Genomic DNA, 25,993 nt, shown 5'->3' on the forward strand with positions numbered 1-25,993 from the left:
ATCGCCCTCTATTGATAAATGACAAATTACCTCTATACTAGGGTTTGTCAACTCAGAACCAGATGACTGGGTTATACAGATTATAAAAGATCTTGCTCACACTTAATATATTAATTTCATTTAGGCATTAACAGCTGTACTGCTCGCCAGGAGGAATATGGCTGTTTCCAGGAGCCCCCAGGCCAACCCAGGAGGGCTGGCAACCCTACAAACCTACTGTACCTCTAAATCCACATCCATTTTCCCCTATTGTTCATTAGATGTTCTGATCACGCTGAGGTGAGGAGATGAGAGCTGGTACCTAGCCACTGTGTTGGAACACACATTAGGGTCACGTGTGGCTGGGTCAGTGTGCCTTTGAAAAACAACTCCCTGTGTAAGCCTGGCCGGGATCCATTTTGGTTAAAACCTATCCATTAACATTTTGGGGGTTTTCTTCCCCCTTCCCTAAATCTACAATATACTGTAAATATACTGTATTTAACCACTCTTGTCCCCATCTCCACAGTTTAGTTCTGTTATTGATTCAAGTGGGTTAATCCACAACACACAGTGCATTCGGAAAGTATTCAGACCCTTTGACTTTTTCAACATTTTGTTACGTTACAGCTTTATTCTAAAATAGATTTTTTTTTTAACATGTCATTAATCTACACACAATACACCATAATGACAAAGCGAAAGCAGGTTTTTGGAATTTTCAGCAAATGTAAAACATAAATATAACAAATTAAAAACAGAAATATCTTATTTAGATACAGTACCAGTCAAAAGTCTGGACACACCTACTCATTCAAGGGTTTTTCTTTATTTTTAATATTTTCTACATTGTAGAATAATAGTGAAGACATCAAAACTATGAATACCACATATGGAATCATGTAGTAACCAAAAAAGTGTAAAACAAAACAAAATTTATTTTAGATTTTAGATTCTTCAAAGTAGCCACCCTTTGCCTTGATGACAGCTTTGCACACTCTTGGCATTCTCTCAACCAGCTTCATGAGGAATGATTTTCCAACAGTCTTGAAGGAGTTCCCACATATGCTGAACACTTGTTGGCTTATTTTCTTTCATTCTGCGGTCCAACTCATCCCAAACCATCTCAATTGGTGATTGTGGAGGCCAGGTCATCTGATGCAGCACTCTATCACGCTCCTTGGTCAAATAACCCTTACACAGCCTGGAGGTCGTTGTCCTGTTGAAAAACAAATGATAGTCCCACTAAGTGCTAGGGTTGCACATTTTGGGGAATATTCAGAGGTGGAAACTTTCCGTGGGAATTTATGGGAATATTTGGGAATTAACGGAAATATATGCAAATTAATATTAATACCATTTAATTGTAGATGTTTTTTGTATTGGATATATTTACCATATCATATGGAGACAGAAACATAAACATTTTACCTTATCATATGTAGACATTATTGCAAATGATTAAATCCTTCCAATAGAAATTTAAAAAAACGATTTAGTTATGAATTGAACTTTACTTAAATGAGTTGACTCTTCACATAGAATGATTTCGCTGAACAACAAAAGAAAGGGAATATTGAATGATCCCCAATGATCTATCGCATCTCCCAAAAACGTTTTCAACATACATCTGTAAAATTATAGTCTAGAAACTAAAGCTTTGGTTGTCTTCCTCTCAGACTTCCATGTCTTCTCCCTGGACCTCCTCAATGTCCACCTGTTCAACATCAGACTCTGAGGCCTCATCTTCACTGTCACTTTCCAACCCTGTTGAGGATGGCTCATTGTCAGGCTCAAAAAGCCTCAAATTTGCCCGACCAATTTTACAACCCATGTATTGGTCAGCCTGTTGCGTGCTTTGGTGTGTGTTCCCAAACAAGGACCAGTTGCACTTTGAGGCGGCTGATATTGGTGGGATTTGGAGGATGATGGAGGCAACAGGGGAAAGAGCCTCAGATCCACAAAGTCCCTTCTACCAGGTGGCAGATGAGATATGTTGGCACGACTGCCATATTGCATCTCCATCCCAAAGCCCTTGCTTGGAAGTGTATATCGCCAGACTGCCAAGAACCTTGCCCTCATCCAGGCCAAGGTGGCGAGACACGGTAGTGATGACACCTTAGGCCTTGTTGATCTCTGCACCAGACAGGATGCTCTTGCCAGCATACTATGGGGTCCAACATGTCCAACACTGTGGCGTGTATGGGCTACAGGCAGAAGTCTTCACGCTTTTTGATGTATTTCAGAACTGCAGTTTCCTCTGCTTGGAGCAACAGTGAAGTGGGCAGGGCAGTACGGATTTCTTCTCTTACTTCTGCAAGCAGAGTCTAAACATCAGACAGGATGGCGTTGTCTCCCTCAATCCGTGCAATGGCTACTGATACAGGTTTCAGGAGTTTCAGGCTGCTTACCACTCTCAGGAGGATCCTCTTGATGGGGCTGGATCCACTTGATGGGGCTGTCCATATCGGCAGACTGTGATATGGCCATTTCTTGGAGAGACTCCTTCCTCCCCAGGAGACTGTCAAACATGATGACAACACCACCCCAACGGGTGTTGCTGGGCAGCTTCAATGTGGTGCTCTTATTCTTCTCACTTTGTTTGGTGAGGTAGATTGCTACTATAACTTGATGACCCTTCACATACCTAACCATTTGTTTTCAGTGCCATGATGTCCTTGAGGAGCAGATTCAATGCATGAGCAGCACAGCCAATGGGTGTGATGTGAGGGTAGGACTCCTCCACTTTAGAGCAAGCAGCCTTCACGTTTGCAGCATTGTCTGTCACCAGTGCAAATACCTTCTGTGGTCCAAGGTCATTGATGACTGCCTTCAGCTCATCTGCAATGTAGAGACCGGTGTGTCTGTTGTCTTTTGTGTCTGTGCTCTTGTAGAATACTGGTTGAGGGGTGGAGATGATGTAGTTAATTATTCCTTGCCCACGAACATTCGACCACGCATCAGAGATGATTGCATTACAGTCTGCTTTCTCTGATTTTCTTGACCTTCACTTGAACTCTGTTGAACTCTGCATCCAGCAAATGAGTAGATAAAGCATGTCTGGTTGGAGGGGTTATGCTGGGCGAAGAACATTCAGAAATCTCTTCCAATACACATTGCCAGTAAGCATCAGAGGTGAACCAGTTGCATACACAGCTCGAGCAAGACATTCATCAGCATTTCTCTGACTATGTTCCTCCATTGAGTCAAAAAAACTCCTGATTCCAGGAGGACCATGAGCTGTTGCTATCGATAAGGTGTCTGATTCATCATTTTCACCTCGAATAGAAGTAGAGGGACTTTTGTCAGAGGTTGCTTGTTGTGAGCGCTGAGGGAACTTTATGCACTTGGCCAGATGATTCGGCATCTTTGTTGCATTCATCACATATAATTTGGCACAGTATTTGCAAATGTACACAGCTTTTTCTTCTACATTAGCTGCCGTGAAATGTCTCCACACACCAGATAGTGCCCGTGGCATTTTCCTGTAAAGATTCATGTAAAAAAAAAAAATCATGTATGTCATATAAAATATTTTCACCTCACCCAGTATTGTAATAAAAACTTACCAGAAAGCATGTAGTCCTTTGCTCAGACAGTGTAGTAGCGTGGGCTCAATAGCATCGCATTAGTGTGCAAGATCTTGAGAATCAGCTGTACATGGGATGGAAGAGTGCACTGCACATGTGATGGAAGAATGCACTGTGCATGCAGAGGGTTGCAATTCCATTGAATTGGGGATAGTTTAACCAAAATATGCCACAAGACCTAGAATTGCCTTATGTGTATTCCACAAAAAAGGTTCACTGTTATAAGCTATCTATTTTTATGTATTTAAGCAAAATTCCCCAAATTCCAGGGCATAACTTTCCACAGAAAATTTCCGGAAATTTCCTGGAAGGTTTCCGAACCTATTGCTGCAAAATGCTCCGGTAGCCATACTGGTTAAGTGTGCCTTGAATTCTAAATAAATCCCAGAGGATGTCACCAGCCAAGCACCCCCACACCATGACACCTTCTCCTCCATGCTTCACTGTGGGAACCACACATGCAGAGATCATCCGTTCACCTACTCTGCATCTCACAAAGACACAGCAGTTGGAACCAAAAATCTCACATTTGGACTCATCCTTTAGTAGTGGTTTCTTTGCAGCAATTCGACCATGAAGGCCTGATTCATGCAGTCTCCTTTGAACAGTTGATGTTGAGAAGTATCTGTTACTTGAACTCTGTGAAGCATTTACTTGGGCTGCAATCCGAGGTGCAGTTAACTGAAATGAACTTATCCTCTGCAGCAGAGGTAACTCTGGGTCTTCCTTTCCTGTGTCGGTACTCAAGAGAGCTAATTTCACCACAGCGCTTGATGTTTTTTTCCGCGGTGACTGACCTTCATGTCTTAAAGAAATTATGGACTGTTGTTTTTCTTTGTTTATGTGAGTTGTTCTTGCCATAATAGAGCTATCGTGTGTATACCACCCATACCTTGTCACAACACAACTGATTGGCTCAAACGCATCAAGATAGAAAGAAATCCACAAATGTACTTGTAATGCATTCTAGCTGACTACCTCATTAAGCTGGTTGAGAGAATGCCAAGAGTGTGCAAAGCTGTCATCAAGGCAATGGGTGGCTACTTTGAAGAATCTCAAATATAAAATATATTTTGATTTGTTTAACACTTTTTTAGTTATTACATGATTTCATAGTTTTGATGTCTTCACTATTATTCTACAATGTAGAAAATAGTAAAAATAAAGACAAACCCTTGAATGAGTAGGTGTGTCTAAACTTTTGACTGGTACTGTAAGTATTCAGACCCTTTGCTATGAGACTTGAAATTGAGCTCAGGTGCATCCTGTTTCCATTGATCTTCCTTGAGATGTTTCTACAACTTGATTGGAGTCCACCTGTGGTAAATTCAATTGACTGAACATGATTTGGAAAGGCACACACCTGTCTATACAAGGTCCCACAGTTGACAGCGCATGTCAGAGATAAAAACCAAGCCATGAGGTCAAAGGAAATGTCCGTAGAGCTCCGAGACAGGATGGTGTCGAGGCACAGATCTGGGGATGTGTACCAAAAAAATTCTGCAGCATTGAAAGTCCCCAAGAACACAGTGGCCTCCATCATTCTTAAATGGAAGAAGTTTGGAACCACCAGCACTCTTCCTAGAGGTGGCCGCCCAGCCAAATTGAGCTATCGGGGGAGAAGGGCCTTGGTCAGGTAGGTGACTAAGAACCCGATGCTCCAGGGTTCCTCTGTGGAGATGGGAGAACTTTCTAGAATAACATCTCTGCAGCACTCCACCAATCAGGCCTTTATTGTGGAGTGGCCAGACGGAAGCCACTCCTCAGTAAAAGGCACATGACAGCCCACTTGGAGTTTGCCAAAAGGCACCTGAAGGACTCTCAGACCATGAGAAGCAAGATTGTCTGGTATGATGAAACAAAGATTGAAGTCTTTTGCCTGAATACCAAGTGTCACGTCTGGAGGAAACCTGGCACCATCCCTACAGTGACGCATGGTGGTGGCAGCATCATGCTGTTGGGATGTTTTTCAGCGGCAGGGACTGGGAGACTTGTCGGGAATGAGGGAAAGATGAACAGAGCAAAGTACAGAGATCATTGATGAAAATCTGCACCAGAGCGCTCAGGGCGTCAGACTGGGGTGAAGGTTCACTTTCCAACAGGACAACGACCCTAAGCACAGCCAAGACAATGCAGGAGTGGCTTCGGGACAAGTCTCTGAATGTCCTTGAGTCGCTCAGCCAGAGCCCGGACTTGAACCCGATCGAACATCATTTGAGAGATCTGAAAATAGCTGTGCAGCGACGCTCCCCATCCAACCTGACAGAGCTTGAGAGGACCTGCAGAGAAGAATGGGAGAAACTCCCCAAATTCATGTGTGCCAAGCTTGTAGAGTCTTACCCAAGAAGACTCGAGGCTGCAATCGCTGCCAAAGGTACTTCAACAAAGTACTGAGTAAAGGGTCTGAATACTTGTGTAAATGTGATATTACAGTTTTTATTTGTAATACATTTGAAAAATGTCCCAAAAAAATAGTTTTTGCTTTGTCATTATGGGGTATTGTTTGTAGATTGATGAGGGGGGGAAACCATTTAATACATTTTTGAATAAGGTTGTGGATTGTGGAAAAGGTGAAGGGGTCTGAACACTTTCCGAATGCACTGTATTAGGTGCTGGGAGGGTGTACTGTGCTGTATGTGGGGATAAAGGGCAAAGCTGTATTAATTTTTCATGATACATCAGAAATTTCATCAATCTCTATTCATACAGTACATGATTCAACTGTACCTGTTTTCCCTCCAATATCTTATTTTCTTTCCCCTGGTTTCATTGTTGTGCTGTTGTGCTTAACTCTCAATGTCTTTGAGGGATAAGAGGTTAATCTTCCCTAAGACAACACTCCTATGACTCTATTCTCTGTAGGATCCTTCTCATCTACACTGGCCCCCATGGACCAGTCAGTCATTGATTCATATGAGTTAATAAAATCCCCAACACACACCTCATCCTGCTGAGAGGCTCTACCTCTTATTTTTCATTATGTTTCAGCACAAGGCAATGCAAAACACATTTTGTGACAAGGTTTTTAGAGTAATAAGGGAATTAAAACTAAATTCTCAGATTGGCTTCCTCCTTGGCTATGATAGCATGGTACTGACCGGCCCTTCGCTGTCTCCAGCTGCAGTTCCGGAGTCGGCTAGCAGGGGGTGGAAGGAGGTGCTGTCGACCAGCTACAGCAGCTCCACCAGTGGCAACTGGAGCTGGGACACCAGCGACCAATCAGTGCCCTCCACGCCATCCCCACCCCTCTCCAACGATGCCAGCAAGAGCTTCCTGCTCCCCTCCCAGGGTGATGACGTCATTGAGGACGTCACAGAGAGCACTCATTTTCCGTTTGTGGACCCCATACCCCGGAAGCGAAAGGTACAACTCGGGGTCAGGGGTCGGGGTCGGGGGTCGGGGTCGGGGGGTTGTAATGAGGCTTCGTCTCAATGCTTCTGAATATCTTTCCATACTCATCTCCTGATCTCCAAGGAGTTCATAGATCACAGCTATTTGATTTATTCAGTCCAGTTACTTGGTTCTTGGGACTCTCCAGATGAGAATAATATTTGTAGCCACAGCCAAACCTAAGCTGCGACCCAGTAGAAATTGTCCATTGGCCAAGAGTTGCTCCCATGGATTTAGGAACCCTTGCCCTGGTGTGTAGTATTCCTAACTCAGAGTAGTGTCTGAGGCCTCTGAAACCAACGTTAGGATCCTGTGACACAAGTTTTGCCCTGAGATAAGGCCTGTCAAACTTAACGCCTCTGAGCGTGATGGAGTGTGTTCTCACTCTCTCTTTCCCTCTCGCCCTCCATTTTCTTCCCTTGTCTTTTCATGCGGTGGAAACAGTCCATGACGTAAAGGTGGTTTCAGTATCAAGAAGAGCCATTAGCCCCCTCACCCACCTCCGAGAGGAAGAGGGGAGTTAGAAGGGGGAAAGGGGAGGAGGTGTGTAAAAAGAGAGTTTAGAAAGGAAGGACTGGGTATAAAAAGAGATTTGGGATGCGGGAAGAGAGAAGAGAGAAGAGTAAGAAGAAGAAGAGAGTAAGAATAGAGTAAGAATAAGAAGAGTTTTGGGATGGAGGAGGAAAGGAGGAGGGAGTAGGGAAGGACTAAAAGGAGAGAATATGAGGCTTCAGCTGTAGGTAGCTGAGAGAAGAATCTCATTACTCCACTGTGACAAATATAGGAGTGGAGACTGGAGGGGCTCATATATAGGAGTGGAGACTGGAGGGGCTCATATATAGGAGTGCAGACTGGAGGGGCTCATATATAGGAGTGGAGACTGGAGGGGCTCATAAATAGGAGTGGAGTTTGGAGGGGCTCATATATAGGAGTGGAGACTGGAGGGGCTCATAAATAGGAGTGGAGTTTGGAGGGGCTCATATATAGGAGTGGAGACTGGAGGGGCTCAGATATAGGAGTGGAGACTGGAGGGGCTCAGATATAGGAGTGGAGACTGGAGGGGCTCATATATAGGAGTGCAGACTGGAGGGGCTCATATATAGGAGTGGAGACTGGAGGGGCTCAGATATAGGAGTGGAGACTGGATGGTCTCATATATAGGAGTGGAGTTTGGAGGGGCTCATATGTAGTTGTGGAGACTGGACGGGCTCATAGATTGGAGGGGCTCATATATATTCCTGATTCTAACTGGATTATATTTGATAGGCTTCCATTAAAGAACACCCTCTGTGTTCTGTTAGACAAGCAACTCTTTATACACATTATAGCAGGGGGTGTAAAGCCATAACACATGCAGTTGAAGTCGGAAGTTTACATCAGTTCTTGTTAACAAACTATAGTTTTAGCAGGTCGGTTAGGACATCTACTTTGTGCATGACACAAGTAACAATTGTTTACGGACAGATTATTTCACTTATAATTCACTGTATCACAATTCCAGCGGGTCAGAAGTTTACATACACTAAGTTGACTGTGCCTTTAAACAGCTTGGAAAATTCCAGAAAATGATGTCATGGCTTTAGAAGCTTCTGATAGGCTAATTGACATCATTTGAGTCAATTGGAAGTGTACCTGTGGATGTATTTCAAGGCCTACCTTCAAGCTCAGTGCCTCTTTGCTTGACATCATGGGAAAATCAAAAGAAATCAGCCAAGACCACAGAAAAAAATTGTAGACCTCCAAATGTCTGGTCCGTCCTTGGGAACAATTTCCAAATGCCTGAAGGTACCACTTTCATCTGTACAAACAATAGTAAGCAAGTTTAAACACCATGGGACCACACAGCTGTCATACCGCTCAGGAAGGAGACGCGTTCTGTCTCCTACAGATGAACGTACTTTGATGCGAAAGGTGCAAATCAATCACAGAACAATAGCCAAGGACCTTGTGAAGATTCTGGAGGAAGCAGGTACAAAAGTATCTATATCCACAGTAAAATGAGTCCTATATCGACATAACCTGAAAAGGCCGCTCAGCAAGGGAGAAGCCACTGCTCCAAAACGCCATAAAAAAGCCAGACTACAGTTTGCAACCTCACATGGGGACAAAGATTGTACTTTTTGGAGAAATGTCCTCTGGTCTAATGAAACAAAAATAGAACTGTTTGGCCATAATTACCATTGTTATGTTTGGAGGAAAAATGGGGATGCTTGCAAGCCGAAGAACACCATCCCAACCCTGAAACACGGGGGTGGCAGCATCATGTTGTGGGGGTGCTTTGCTGCAGGAGGGACTGGTGCACTTCACAAAATAGATGGCATCATGAGGAAAGGAAAAGTATGTGGATATATTGAAGCAACATCTCAAGACATCAGTCAGGAAGTTAAAGCTTGGTCACAAATGGGTCTTCCAAATCGACAATGACCCCAAGCATACTTCCAAAGTTGTGGCAAAATGGCTTAAGGACAACAAAGTCAAGGTATTGGAGTGGCCATCACAAAGCCCTGACCTCAATCCTATAGAAAATGTGTGGGCAGAAATGAAAAAGCATGTGCGAGCGAGGAGGCCTACAAACCCGACTCAGTTACACCAGCTCTGTCAGGAGGAATGGGTTAAAATTCATCCAACTTATTGTGGGAAGCTTGTGGAAGGCTACCCGAAAAGTTTGACCCAAGTTAAACAATTGAAAGGCAATGCTACCAAATACTAATTGAGTGTATGTAAACTTCTGACCCACTGGGTATGTGATGAAATAAATAAAAGCTGAAATAAATCATTTTCTCCACTATTATTCTGACATTTCACATTATTAAAATAAAGTGGTGATCCTAACTGACCTAAGACAGGGAATCTTTACTAGGATTAAATGTCAGAAATTGTGAAAAACTGAGTTTGAATGTATTTGGCTAAGGTGTATGTAAACTTCCGACTTCAACTGTAAGTTTTTCCAGCAGCAGACTATGATCTATAATGTCAAAAGCTGCACTGAATCATTTTATCATAAATTTCTCTCAGCCAATCATCAGTCATTTGTGTAAGTGCTGTGCTTGTTGAATGTCTTTCCCAATAAGCATGCTGAAAGTCTGTTGTCAATCTGTTTACTGTGAAATAGCATTGTGTCAAGTCAAACACATTTTTTCCCAGAAGTTCACTAAGGGTTGGTAACAGGCTGATTGGTCGGCTATTTGAGCCAGTAACGGAATGACTTTAGCTTCCCTCCAGGTCTGAGGGCACATGCTCTCTGATAGGCTTTAATTGAAGATGTGGCAAATAAGAGTGGCAATATCGTCTGCTATTATCCTCAGTAATTTTCCATCTAGATTGTCAGACCCCGGTGGCTTGTCATTGTTGATAGACAACAATAATTCTTTCACCTCTTCCACACTGACTTTACGGAATTCAAAAGTACAGTTCTTGTCTTTCATAATTTGGTCTGATATACTTGGATGTGTAGTGTCAGCGTTTGTTGCTGGCATGTCATCCCTAAGTTTGCTTATCTTGCCAATGAAGAAGTCATTAAAGTAGTTTTGTCACGCTCTGACCATAGAAAGCCCTTGTTTCTCTATGGTGTAGTAGGTCAGGGCGTGACTAGGGGGTGTTCTAGTTAAAATGTTCTATGTTGGTGTTTTATATGGTTCCCAATTAGAGGCAGCTGGTAATCGTTGCCTCTAATTGGGGATCATTTTTAAGTAGCCATTTTTCCCACCTGTGTTTGTGGGATATTGTTTTGTGTTTGTGCACCACTTCTTCACGTGTCGTTATTGGTTTATTGTTTTTATTTAAAGTTTCACCGAAATAAAGATGTGGAACTTCAATCACGCTGCGCCTTGGTCCGCTCATTACGACGATCGTGACAGAATATCCCATACACAAAGGACCAAGCAACGTGTGACGGAGGAAAAGGAGTTTTGGACATGGGAAGAAGTGATGGGTGGATGCGAAACCATTCTTTGGCGGCAGACGGAAGGTAATAATGGAGGACAGCGACGATGCCAGGGTTCGCGGCCACAGAAAGCCCAAGGACAACCCCAATATTTTTTTGTGGGGGGCACAAGGGGTGGTCGGTGGAGCAACGGAGAGTGGAAGAGCGGGTCATCAGTCCGGTGCCATCTGTGCCAGCTTCCCGTACTCACCCTGAGAAGCCAGAGACCGTCAGGGAGGCGATGGAGAAGTTGGGAGAGAGAGAGATGAGAGAAATGTTATGTAGGTGTGTTCTGCACGGCATCCGACCTGAAGAGCCTGTCAGCAGTCTGGTGAGTCCTGTGCCAGCTCTCCGCACCCTTCCTGAAGTGCGTGTCACCAGTCCGGTGCAACCTGTGCCGGCTCCACGCATCAGGCCTCCAGTGCGCCTTCCCAGTCCGGTACGTCCTGTGTCAACTCCCCACACTCTCCCTGAAGTGCGTGTCACCAGGCCGGTACCACCTGTGCCGGCTCCACGCACCAGGCCACCAGTGCTCCTCCCCAGCCCGGTGCGTCCTGTGCCTGGTCCCTGCACTCACCCTGAAGAGCCAGAGACCGTCAGGGAGGCGATGGAGAAGTTGGGAGAGAGAGAGAGGAAAGAGATGTTGGTTTGGTGTGTTCGGCACTGCATTGGTCCTGAAGAGCGTGTTACCAGTCTGGTACACCCTGTGCCGGCTCCACGCACCTTGTCTCCAGTGCGCCTCCCCAGTCCGGTACGTCCTGTGCCAGCTCTCTGCACTCCCCCTGAAGTGCGTTTCACCAGTCCGGTACCACCTGTGTCGGCTCCACGCACCAGGTCTCCAGTGCGCCTCCCCAGTCCGGTACGTCCTGTGCCAGCTCCCAGCACTCGCCCTGAAGTGCGTGTCACCAGTCCGGTACCACCTGTGGCGGCTTCACGCACTAGGCCTCCGGTGCCATTAACAGTCCAGAGCTTCCGGTGACGGTTCACAGTCCAGAGCTTCCGGTGACGGTTCACAGTCCGGAACCTCTAGTGACGGTTCACGGTCCGGAACCTCCCGCGGCGGTCCACAGTTCGGAACCCCCAGCGACGGTCAACGGTCCGGAACCTCCAGCGACGGTCAACGGTCCGGAGCTTCCAGGCAAGGCGTCCAGTCCCGCTCCAGAGCAGGAGCCTTCCTCTGCGCCAATGCCCAGTCCAGGCACGGTGCCCAGTCCCGCTCCAGGGCCAGAGCCTTCCTCTGGGCCGATGCACAGTCCTGGCATGGCGTCCAGTCCAGCTCCATGGCCGGAGCCTTCCTCTGCGCCGATGCCCAGTCCAAGCACGATGTCCAGTCTCGCTCCAGGGCAGGAGCCTTCCTCTGCGCCAGTGCCCAGTCCAGGCACGGTGTCAGGTCCCGCTCCAGGGCAGAAGCCTTCCTCTGCGCCGGTGCCCAGTCCAGGCACGGCGACCAGCCCAGCTCCATGGCCGGAGCCTTCCTCTGCGCCGGTGTCCAGTCCCGCTTCAAGGCCGGAGTCTTCCTTTGCGCCGGTGCCCAGTCCAGGCATGGCGGTCAGCCCAGCTCCATGGCCGGAGCCTTCTTCAGCGCCGATGCCCAGTCCAGACACGGTGTCCAACTCAGCTCCAGGGCCGGAGCCCTCTGCGCCGGTACCAGTCCAGGCACGCCGTTCAGCCCGGCGCCATGGTCGGAACCTTCCTCTGCGCTGGTGCCCAGTCCAGGCACGGCGTCCAACCCAGGGCCGGAGCCCTCCTCTGCGCCGGTGGTAAGTTGGGGAGGGGCTACGACCCGCACCGGAGCCGCCACCGACACTAGTCACCCCCTCTAACCCCCCCCCCATTTGGTTTCAGGTTTTGCGGCCGGAGTCCGCACCTTTGGGGGGTCACGCCCTGACCATAGAGAGCCCTTGTTTCTCTATGGTGTAGTAGGTCAGGGCGTGACTAGGGGGTGTTCTAGTTCAAAAAAATCAATGTTGGTGTTTTGTAAGGTTGCCAATTAGAGGCAGCTGGTAATCGTTGCCTCTAATTGGGGATCATATTTAACTTGCCATTTTTCCCACCTGTGTTTATGGGATATTGTTTTGTGTTTGTGCATGTGCACCACTTCTTCACGTTTCGTTATTGGTTTATTGTTTTGGTGCAAAGTTTCACCGAAATAAAGATGTGGAACTTCAATCACACTGCACCTTGGTCCGCTCATTACAACGATCGTGACAAGTTTGCAATATCAGTGGGCTTGTGATGAATGTGCCATCTGATTCAATGAATGAAGGAGCCGAGTTGGCTTTTTTCCCCAAAATTTAATTTAAGATGCCTCAAAGCTTTTTACTATCATTCTTTATATAATTTATCTTTGTTTGATAGTGTAGTTTCTTTTTATTTAATTTAGTCACATGACTTCTTAATTTGCAGTACGTTTGCCAATCAGTTGGGCTGCCAGACTTAATTGCCATACCTTTTGCCTCATCCCTCTCAACTATACAATTATTTAATTCCTCATCAATCCAAGGGGATTTAACAGTTTTTACAGTAATTTTCTTATTGGGTGCGTGTTTATTAGTAACTGGAATAAGTAGTTTCATAAATGCGTCAAGTGCAGCGTCTGGTTGCTCCTCATTACACACCACAGACCAGCAAATATTCTTTACATCAACATATGAATCACTACAAAACTTCTTGTATGACCTTTTATACGTTATATTAGGCCCAGCCATGGAAACTTTGGTTTTCCTAGATATGGCTACTATATTGTGATCACTACATCCTATGGATTTGGATACTGCTTTAAAGCAAATATCTGCAGCATTAGTAAAGATGTGATCAATACATGTTGATTTCATTCCTGTGCTGTTTGTAACTACCCTGGTAGGTTGACTGAAAACCTGATCCATGTTGCAGGCACTGGTTACAGTTTGAAGTTTTTTCCTGAGTGGGCAGCTTGATTATAACCAGTCAATATTTAAATCACCCAGAAAATATACTTCTCTGTTAATATCACAAACATTATCAAGCATTTCACACCTATTATCCAGATACTGACTGTTAGCACTTGGTGGTCTATAGCAGCTTCCCACCAGAATGGGCTTTAGGTGAGGCAGATGAACCTGTAGCCATATTACTTCAACAGTATTTAACATGAGATCCTCTCTAAGCTTTACAGGAATGTGGTTCTGAATATAGACCGCAACACTGCCTCCGTTGGCATTTCGGTCTTTTCGGTAGATGTTATAACTTTTCGGTAGATGTTATAACTTTTCGGTAGATGTATTGCTACCACTGTATCATCAAATGTATTATCTAAGTTAGTTTTAGAGATAGTCAGAATATGAATGTCATCTGTTACAAGCAAGTTATTGACTTCATGGACCTTGTTTCTTAGGCTACATATGTTAATATGGGATATTTTTAGCACTTTTCTGGGTTGCTTGATTGTTTTTAATGCATTACTGGGAAGCTTATCAGAGGTAGACTTACTCATGTTATTTACATTGGAGCTGATAGTGCAGGGTGAGCTGCATAAAGTGGTCTTCCTACTAGGGCACACCGCCTCAGTGCTAACAGTGTAACTCTGGTTTATATGCTCATGATTACTACTTACAATAGCTGTAGGATAAACAGATGTATTTGGTGCAATTAGGGCTACATCAATTAAATTACTTACATTGTGTTTGCTAATGACCCTAAGATCATGTACATTTGATGCAGCATTATGACGACTCATTGTCACAATGGTAGGGATTAACCTTTACTTAACACCCATCCCGGATCCGGGAGCATCCTCATCAGTAAAAGCTGACTAGCATAGCCTAGCATAGCGCCACAAGTAAATAATAGCATATAAATATCATGAAATCACAAGTCCAATACAGCAAATGAAAGATAAACATCTTGTGAATCCAGCCATCATTTCCGATTTTTAAAATGTTTTACAGCGAAAACACAATATGTATTTCTATTAGCTAACCACAATAGCCAAAAACTCAACCGCATATTTTCACCATGTTTCTACCGCATAGGTAGCTATCACAAAACCGACCAAATATAGATATAATTAGTCACTAACCAAGAAACAACTTCATCAGATGACAGTCTTATAACATGTTATACAATAAATTTATGTTTTGTTCGAAAATGTGCATATTTGAGGTATAAATCATAGTTTTACATTGCAGCTACCATCAAAAATATCACTAAAGCAGCCAGAATAATTACAGAGAGCAACGTGAAATACCTAAATACTCATTATAAAACATTTATGAAAAATACATGGTGTACAGCAAATGAAAGATAAACATCTTGTGAATCCAGCCAATATTTCAGATTCTTTAAGTGTTTTACAGCGAAAACACAATATACCGTTATATTAGCTTACCACAATAGCAAACATCACAACAGCATTGATTCAAGCCAAAAATAGCAATAACGTATAAACCACCAAAATATAATTTTTTCACTAACCTTCTCAGAATTCTTCAGATGACAGTCCTATAACATCATATTACACAATGCATATAGAGTTTGTTCGAAAATTTGCATATTTAGCGGCACAAATCGTGGTTATACAATGAGAAAAGTAGCAAAGCTGCCCAGAAAATGTCGGGAGAAATCTTTGGAGAGGCACCTATTCTAATCAGTAACTAATCCTAAACTTGACTAAAAAATACAGGTTGGACAGCAAATGAAAGACAAATTAGTTGTAACGGCAATCCTCCTCCTCTTCATCCGAAGAGGAGGAGTAGTGATCGAACCAAGGCGCAGCGTAGTGAAATGACATAATTTATTGAACAAAACACGAACTTGACTAAACTAACAAAAAACAACAAACGGTGTAGACAGACCTAGACGACGAACTTACATAAAACAAGAAGAACGCACGAATAGGAAACATAGGCTACACAAATGAACGAGGAACAAACAAACCGAAAAACAGTCCCGCGTGGTGTACAGACACAGACACGGAAGACAATCACCCACAACGAACACTGTGAAAACGCCTACCTAAATATGACTCTTAATTAGAGGAACGCCAAACACCTGCCTCTAATTAAGAGCCATACCAGGCAACCCATAAACCAACATAGAAACAGAAAACATAGAATGCCCACCCAACCTCACGTCCTGACCAACTAACACACATAACAAACTAACAGAAATAGGTCAGGAACGTGACATTAGTTCTTAATGCAATCGCTGTGTTACATTTTTAAAATTAACGTTACTTCAACATACAGCGTGCGTTAAAGCGAGGATGCACTGAAAATAATGGCGGCTTATGCATTTGACATTTTTCAACAGAACAACGAATTATCAGCATAAATAGTTCTTACTTTTTGATGAACTCCCATCAGAATCTTGGGAAAGGTGTCCTTTGTCCAAAAGAATCGTTGCTCGGTTGTAGAACGTCCTCTTCAACGTTGCAATTAGCAGTAAACATTAGCATTTGAGACAGAGATACCCAACTCCCTAGAACGCCACCAAAATAAATACCCGAAAATCGCAATATACTGACATAAACTGATATAATTCGGTTTAAAATAACAACATTACGATGTCTTTAAAGCCTATATCGAATAAAAACACAGCCGGAAATTTCTAAGAGCTATAACCGAAGGTTCTAGTACAATATGCCAAGGTCCTCCGTGCGTCAGAGCGAAGAGGGAAAAGACCAGACACCTCCTTGCCAAGCTATTTATAAACTTTCAGATCTACGTAGAGACTCCATTTCAAGTCTCCCTATTCGCTAACATCCAGGGGAAGGCGTATGCAGTGCATCTCAACCAATAGAAGACAGGCAGATTTATAAACAGATCTCAGAGCAGCTTGCAAAATTTTGCATTCTCACATCCACATAGGAAAATTGCTCTAAGTCCAGTTCTGTTTCACTCACAGATATAATTCAAACGGTTTTAGAAACTAGAGAGTGTTTTCTATCCAATAGTAATAATAATATGCATATTGTACGAGCAAGAATTGAGTACGAGGCAGTTTAATTTGGGAACGTAATTATTACAAAGTGCTAACAGCACCCCCTATTGACAAGAAGTTTTAAGCACTTGAACCAAATTATGATTAAACTGTGTTACAGGTAGGGCTTTTGCGGTGACCGTATTACACACGTATTACACACCACACCGGCAGTCATGAGTCATGAAGGGAGTCAAATTCCACATGATCATTTAGTCACGGTAAATAGGCTTCTCCAAGCTCAGATGCTGCTGCTGCTGGTCATTAGTAGCCTACCCAACTTGCTAACTGCCTGGTATTCAGCACTCTATTGTCCCTCTAGTCACTCTGACATCAATGCAAATGTATTTCGGAAATCTAATCAAACACTTCATGCAGGAGAAAACAGAGTGATGGCCGCTAATAAAAAGAGGAGGATCCCATCAGCTTTCTATAGGCTAGGCCTATTATATTTATTTCTCAACTTTCCTAATGTTGAGCACATAGCTTATATTTACAGCAGGAGTGTAGTCTACCTGGCTGGCATGAAAATAAACCACGGGGAAAAGCGTCCTCCATCGCTATTTAAGTGCATAGATAACATGTATTTTTTTTCCCACTGCCCCTGTTTCGATACAGGTGCATGATAATGGTCCATTCTAAATCAAAACAAATGTCACACATATATTTAGTATATGTAAAGACAAGATTAAATCAAGAATAGTCTCTTGTGAATTAAATATTATCACTTGGTAATGATGCCCAGCATAAGAAACAATGCCTTTTCCCCCCTACTTTTTCTAATAATAGTCGCACACCTCATGTAGCCTAGCCCATAGGCCTATATGTTTTAATAAGGTTTATATCACACCTCATGTAGCCTAGCCCATAGGCCTATATGTTTTAATACGGTTTATATCACACTCATGTAGCCTAGCCCATAGGCCTATATGTTTTAATAAAGTTTATATCACACTCATGTAGCCTAGCCCATAGACCTATATGTTTTAATAAGGTTTATATCACACCTCATGTAGCCTAGCCCATAGGCCTATATGTTTTAATAAGGTTTATATCACACCTCATGTAGCCTAGCCCATAGGCCTATATGTTTTAATACGGTTTATATCACACCTCATGTAGCCTAGCCCATAGGCCTATATGTTTTAATAAGGTTTATATCACACCTCATGTAGCCTAGCCCATAGGCCTATATGTTTTAATACAGTTTATATCACACCTCATGTAGCCTAGCCCATAGTCCTATATGTTTTAATAAGGTTTATATCACACCTCATGTAGCCTAGCCCATAGGCCTATATGTTTTAATACGGTTTATATCACACCTCATGTAGCCTAGCCCATAGGCCTATATGGTTTAATAAGGTTTATATCACACCTCATGTAGCCTAGCCCATAGGCCTATATGTTTTAATAAGGTTTATATCACACCTCATGTAGCCTAGCCCATAGGCCTATATGTTTTAATAAGGTTTATATCACACCTCATGTAGCCTAGCCCATAGGCCTATATGTTTTAATAAGGTTTATATCACACCTCATGTAGCCTAGCCCATAGGCCTATATGTTTTAATAAGGTTTATATCACACCTCATGTAGCCTAGCCCATAGGCCTATATGTTTTAATAAGGTTTATATCACACCTCATGTAGCCTAGCCCATAGGCCTATATGTTTTAATAAGGTTTGTATCACACCTCATGTAGCCTAGCCCATAGGCCTATATGTTTTAATAAGGTTTATATCACACCTCATGTAGCCTAGCCTATAGGCCTATATGTTTTAATAAGGTTTATATCACACCTCATGTAGCCTAGCCTATAGGCCTATATGTTTTAATAAGGTTTATATCACACCTCATGTAGCCTAGCCTATAGGCCTATATGTTTTAATAAGGTTTGTATCACAACTAAAGTGGCCAAATAACTTGTTAAATAACTGCCATGTGTGCTTTGCTGCACTTATAATGTGAAGGAATAGCCTAATAGTTTATCAACATTTTAAGCTAAACGTTCTGATCTGTTGCATCAGCCACATCAGCCAGTTTTTTTTATGTTAGTGGTTGTATTAATTTGCGATCAATTGCATCCCACAACTGTCCCAGACTTTGTTTGAACTATTTATTTCTCGCACAGAATAGAATAGGTAAACTTTTAGACTACAAGGGATAGTAGATTGACAGGCTGGTGCTTTTTCTGTTTGTTAGACCTACTCATCTTGTTGGCTGACGAAAAGTAAATATGGACAGTTCTTCCAATATCTTCAATATGCACCTCGGAAATGGATAAAGACACACGCAGTTGCGTCCCCGATGTGTCTGTCTTCACTTGTAGCCTGTCAGAAAGACCCGATCATGTGACGGAGAGCCATGTGACTGAGAGGTGCTTCGGATTGCGTAGCACACTCAGGACCAAGGGCACAACACAGCACTCCGGGCTGCAAAAGGCATGTTTTTTTTTAGGGTGCATTACGGCCACAAAGGGGACACCACCGTACAATTCGAGGCATTATCAAGTGCTTGTCAAATTGTGAATGAGTGACTGATGTAGTGTGTACAGCCTGCGCAAAAAAACAAAGCAGAGCTCATGTCTTTCAAGTGACTTTTTTCAAATCATCATTAGAGTCTCGTCATGCAGCCTTACAATGTATTAAAATTCAAAACATATAGCCCAACATTTGTAGAACAACTAAAGTTACATTAATAACTCTAAATTAAGTGTTTAAGAGTAACTATTTCTTTGTTAACCGCTCAACACAGAAAAGCCGCATGTGCGTACTCCCTCAAATCGTTTGGAGAAATATTTATATTTTTGTTTTTATATCTTTGTTAAATAGTATTTTTCATATTATAAAATACTATAAAATAATACCACGGAATTATAAGTAAATCTTGGCTGTGGGAATTATAAGCAAATCTTGTCTGCTAAATGAACCAGTGTAGCCCACAGTCATTTGGCTTAGCCACATCAGGACATAACATAGTCACATCAGGACCTAACATAGCCACATCAGAACCTAACATAGCCACATCCGGACCTAACATAGCCACATCAGGACCTAACATAGCCACATCCGGACCTAACATAGCCACATCCGGACCTAACATAGTCACATCAGAACCTAACATAGCCACATCCGGACCTAACATAGCCACATCCGGACCTAACATAGCCACATCCGGACCTAACATAGCCACATCAGAACCTAACATAGCCACATCAGGACCTAACATAGTCACATCAGAACCTAACATAGCCACATCCGGACCTAACATAGCCACATCAGGACGTAACATAGCCACATCAGAACCTGACATAGCCACATCCGGACCTGACATAGCCACATCCGGACCTAACATAGCCACATCAGGACCTAACATAGCCACATCAGGACCTAACATAGCCACATCAGGACCTAACATAGTCACATCAGGACCTAACATAGCCACATCAGGACCTAACTTAGCCACATCAGGACCTAACATAGCCACATCAGGACCTAACTTAGCCACATCAGGACCTAACATAGTCACATCAGAACCTAACATAGTCACATCAGGACCTAACATAGCCACATCAGGACATAACATAGCCACATCAGAACCTAACATAGCCACATGTGAACCTAACATAGTCACATCAGGACCTGACATAGCCACATCAGGACCTAACTTAGCCACATCAGGACCTAACTTAGCCACATCAGAACCTAACATAGTCACATCAGGACCTGACATAGCCACATCAGGACCTAACATAGTCACATCAGGACCTAACTTAGCCACATCAGAACCTAACATAGCCACATCAGGACATAACATAGCCACATCAGAACCTAACATAGCCACATCAGAACCTAACATAGTCACATCAGGACCTGACATAGCCACATCAGGACCTAACTTAGCCACATCAGAACCTAACATAGCCACATCAGAACCTAACATAGCCACATCAGAACCTAACATAGCCACATCAGGACCTAACATAGCCACATCAGGACCTAACTTAGCCACATCAGGACCTAACAATGCCACATCAGGACCTAACTTAGCCACATCAGGACCTAACATAGCCACATCAGGACCTAACATAGCCACATCAGGACCTAACATAGCCACATCAGGACCTAACATAGCCACATCAGGACCTAACATAGCCACATCAGGACCTAACATAGCCACATCAGGACCTAACATAGCCACATCAGGACCTAACATAGCCACATCAGGACCTAACATAGCCACATCAGGACCTAACATAGCCACATCAGGACCTAACATAGCCACATCAGAACCTAACATAGCCACATCCGGACCTAACATAGCCACATCAGGACCTAACATAGCCACATCCGGACCTAACATAGCCACATCAGAACCTAACATAGTCACATCAGGACCTAACATAGCCACATCAGAACCTAACATAGCCACATCAGGACCTAACATAGCCACATCAGGACCTAACATAGTCACATCAGGACCTAACATAGCCACATCAGAACCTAACATAGCCACATCAGGACCTAACATAGTCACATCAGAACCTAACATAGCCACATCAGGACCTAACAGCCACATCCAGACCTAACAAAGTCACATCAGGACATAACATAGCCACATCAGGACCTAACATAGCCACATCAGGACCTAAAATAGTCACATCAGGAACTAACTTAGCCACATCAGGACCTAACATAGTCACATCAGGACCTAACATAGCCACATCAGAATCTAACATTGCCACATCAAGGACCTAATATAGTCACATCAGGATCTAACATTGCCACATCAAGGACCTAACATAGCCACATCAGGACCTAACATAGCCACATCAGGACCTAACATAGTCACATCAGGACCTAACATAGCCACATCAGGACCTAACATAGCCACATCAGGACCTAACATAGCCACATCAGGACCTAACATAGCCACATCCGGACCTAACATAGCCACATCAGGACCTAACATAGCCACATCAGGACCTAACATAGCCACATCAGGACCTAACTTAGCCACATCAGGACCTAACATAGCCACATCAGGACCTAACATAGCCACATCAGGACCTAACATAGCCACATCAGGACCTAACATAGCCACATCAGAACCTAACATAGCCACATCAGGACCTAACATAGCCACATCAGGACCTAACATAGCCACATCAGGACCTAACATAGCCACATCAGGACCTAACATAGCCACATCAGGACCTAACATAGCCACATCAGAACCTAACATAGCCACATCAGGACCTAACATAGCCACATCAGAACCTAACATAGCCACATCAGGACCTAACATAGCCACATCAGGACCTAACATAGCCACATCAGGACCTAACATAGCCACATCAGGACCTAACATAGCCACATCAGGGCCTAACATAGTCACATCAGAACCTAACATAGCCACATCAGGACCTAACATAGTCACATCAGGACCTAACATAGTCACATCAGGACCTAACATAGTCACATCAGGACCTAACATAGCCACATCAGAACCTAACATAGCCACATCAGAACCTAACATAGCCACATCAGGACCTAACATAGCCACATCAGAACCTAACATAGCCACATCAGGACCTAACATAGCCACATCAGGACCTAACATAGCCACATCAGGACCTAACATAGCCACATCAGGACCTAACATAGTCACATCAGGACCTAACATAGCCACATCAGGACCTAACATAGCCACATCAGGACCTAACATAGCCACATCAGAACCTAAAATAGTCACATCAGGACATAACATAGCCACATCAGGACCTAACATTGCCACATCAGGACCTAACATAGCCACATCAGGATCTAACATAGCCACATCAGGACATAACATAGCCACATCAGGACCTAACATAGCCACATCAGGACCTAACATAGCCACATCAGGACCTAACATAGTCACATCAGGACCTAACATAGCCACATCAGGACCTAACATAGTCACATCAGAACCTAACATAGCCACATCAGGACCTAACAGCCACATCCAGACCTAACATAGTCACATCAGGACCTAACATAGCCACATCAGGACCTAACATAGCCACATCAGGACCTAAAATAGTCACATCAGGACATAACATAGTCACATCAGGACCTAACATAGCCACATCAGAACCTAACATAGCCACATCAGGACCTAACATAGCCACATCAGGACCTAACATAGTCACATCAGGACCTAACATAGCCACATCAGAACCTAACATAGCCACATCAGGACCTAACATAGTCACATCAGAACCTAACATAGCCACATCAGGACCTAACAGCCACATCCAGACCTAACATAGTCACATCAGGACCTAACATAGCCACATCAGGACCTAACATAGCCACATCAGGACCTAAAATAGTCACATCAGGAACTAACTTAGCCACATCAGGACCTAACATAGTCACATCAGGACCTAACATAGCCACATCAGAATCTAACATTGCCACATCAAGGACCTAATATAGTCACATCAGGATCTAACATTGCCACATCAAGGACCTAACATAGCCACATCAGGACCTGACATAGCCACATCAGGACCTGACATAGTCACATCAGGACCTAACATAGCCACATCAGGACCTAACATAGCCACATCCGGACCTAACATAGCCACATCAGGACCTAACATAGCCACATCAGGACCTAACATAGCCACATCAGGACCTAACTTAGCCACATCAGGACCTAACATAGCCACATCAGGACCTAACATAGCCACATCAGGACCTAACATAGCCACATCAGGACCTAACATAGCCACATCAGAACCTAACATAGCCACATCAGAACCTAACATAGCCACATCAGGACCTAACATAGCCACATCAGGACCTAACATAGCCACATCAGGACCTAACATAGCCACATCAGGACCTAACATAGCCACATCAGGACCTAACATAGCCACATCAGGACCTAACATAGCCACATCAGGACCTAACATAGCCACATCAGAACCTAACATAGCCACATCAGGACCTAACATAGCCACATCAGAACCTAACATAGCCACATCAGGACCTAACATAGCCACATCAGGACCTAACATAGCCACATCAGGACCTAACATAGCCACATCAGGACCTAACATAGCCACATCAGGACCTAACATAGCCACATCAGGACCTAACATAGTCACATCAGAACCTAACATAGCCACATCAGGACCTAACATAGTCACATCAGGACCTAACATAGTCACATCAGGACCTAACTTAGCCACATCAGGACCTAACATAGCCACATCAGAACCTAACATAGCCACATCAGAACCTAACATAGCCACATCAGGACCTAACATAGCCACATCAGAACCTAACATAGCCACATCAGGACCTAACATAGCCACATCAGGACCTAACATAGCCACATCAGGACCTAACATAGTCACATCAGGACCTAACATAGCCACATCAGGACCTAACATAGCCACATCAGGACCTAACATAGCCACATCAGAACCTAAAATAGTCACATCAGGACATAACATTGCCACATCAGGACCTAACATAGCCACATCAGGATCTAACATAGCCACATCAGGACATAACATAGCCACATCAGGACCTAACATAGCCACATCAGGACCTAACATAGCCACATCAGGACCTAACATAGCCACATCAGGACCTAACATAGCCACATCAGAACCTAAAATAGTCACATCAGGACATAACATAGCCACATCAGGACCTAACATTGCCACATCAGGACCTAACATAGCCACATCAGGATCTAACATAGCCACATCAGGACATAACATAGCCACATCAGGACCTAACATAGCCACATCAGGACCTAACATAGCCACATCAGGACCTAACATAGTCACATCAGGACCTAACATAGCCACATCAGGACCTAACATAGTCACATCAGAACCTAACATAGCCACATCAGGACCTAACAGCCACATCCAGACCTAACATAGTCACATCAGGACCTAACATAGCCACATCAGGACCTAACATAGCCACATCAGGACCTAAAATAGTCACATCAGGACATAACATAGTCACATCAGGACCTAACATAGCCACATCAGAACCTAACATAGCCACATCAGGACCTAACATAGCCACATCAGGACCTAACATAGTCACATCAGGACCTAACATAGCCACATCAGAACCTAACATAGCCACATCAGGACCTAACATAGTCACATCAGAACCTAACATAGCCACATCAGGACCTAACAGCCACATCCAGACCTAACATAGTCACATCAGGACCTAACATAGCCACATCAGGACCTAACATAGCCACATCAGGACCTAAAATAGTCACATCAGGAACTAACTTAGCCACATCAGGACCTAACATAGTCACATCAGGACCTAACATAGCCACATCAGAATCTAACATTGCCACATCAAGGACCTAACATAGCCACATCAGGACCTAACATAGCCACATCAGGACCTGACATAGTCACATCAGGACCTAACATAGCCACATCAGGACCTAACATAGCCACATCCGGACCTAACATAGCCACATCAGGACCTAACATAGCCACATCAGGACCTAACATAGCCACATCAGGACCTAACTTAGCCACATCAGGACCTAACATAGCCACATCAGGACCTAACATAGCCACATCAGGACCTAACATAGCCACATCAGGACCTAACATAGCCACATCAGAACCTAACATAGCCACATCAGAACCTAACATAGCCACATCAGGACCTAACATAGCCACATCAGGACCTAACATAGCCACATCAGGACCTAACATAGCCACATCAGGACCTAACATAGCCACATCAGGACCTAACATAGCCACATCAGGACCTAACATAGCCACATCAGGACCTAACATAGCCACATCAGGACCTAACATAGCCACATCAGAACCTAACATAGCCACATCAGGACCTAACATAGCCACATCAGAACCTAACATAGCCACATCAGGACCTAACATAGCCACATCAGGACCTAACATAGCCACATCAGGACCTAACATAGCCACATCAGGACCTAACATAGCCACATCAGGACCTAACATAGCCACATCAGGACCTAACATAGTCACATCAGAACCTAACATAGCCACATCAGGACCTAACATAGTCACATCAGGACCTAACATAGTCACATCAGGACCTAACTTAGCCAC

General features: G+C 43.8%; 1 protein-coding gene across 2 annotated transcripts in view; it reads left to right on the forward strand.

Annotated features, from left to right (window-relative positions):
* LOC129861476 (zinc finger protein 704-like) overlaps positions 1-25,993 on the forward strand; it is a 165,102-nt gene that overhangs the window by 109,210 nt on the left and 29,899 nt on the right. For both annotated transcript variants that reach the window (XM_055932857.1, XM_055932858.1), the window contains exon 4: positions 6,688-6,932. In XM_055932857.1, the coding sequence (XP_055788832.1) occupies positions 6,688-6,932 (245 nt within the window). The remainder of the gene's footprint in view (positions 1-6,687; positions 6,933-25,993) is intronic.

Source organism: Salvelinus fontinalis, chromosome 8 (genome assembly GCF_029448725.1).
Source record: "Salvelinus fontinalis isolate EN_2023a chromosome 8, ASM2944872v1, whole genome shotgun sequence".
NCBI classification, from domain to species: Eukaryota; Metazoa; Chordata; class Actinopteri; order Salmoniformes; family Salmonidae; genus Salvelinus; species Salvelinus fontinalis.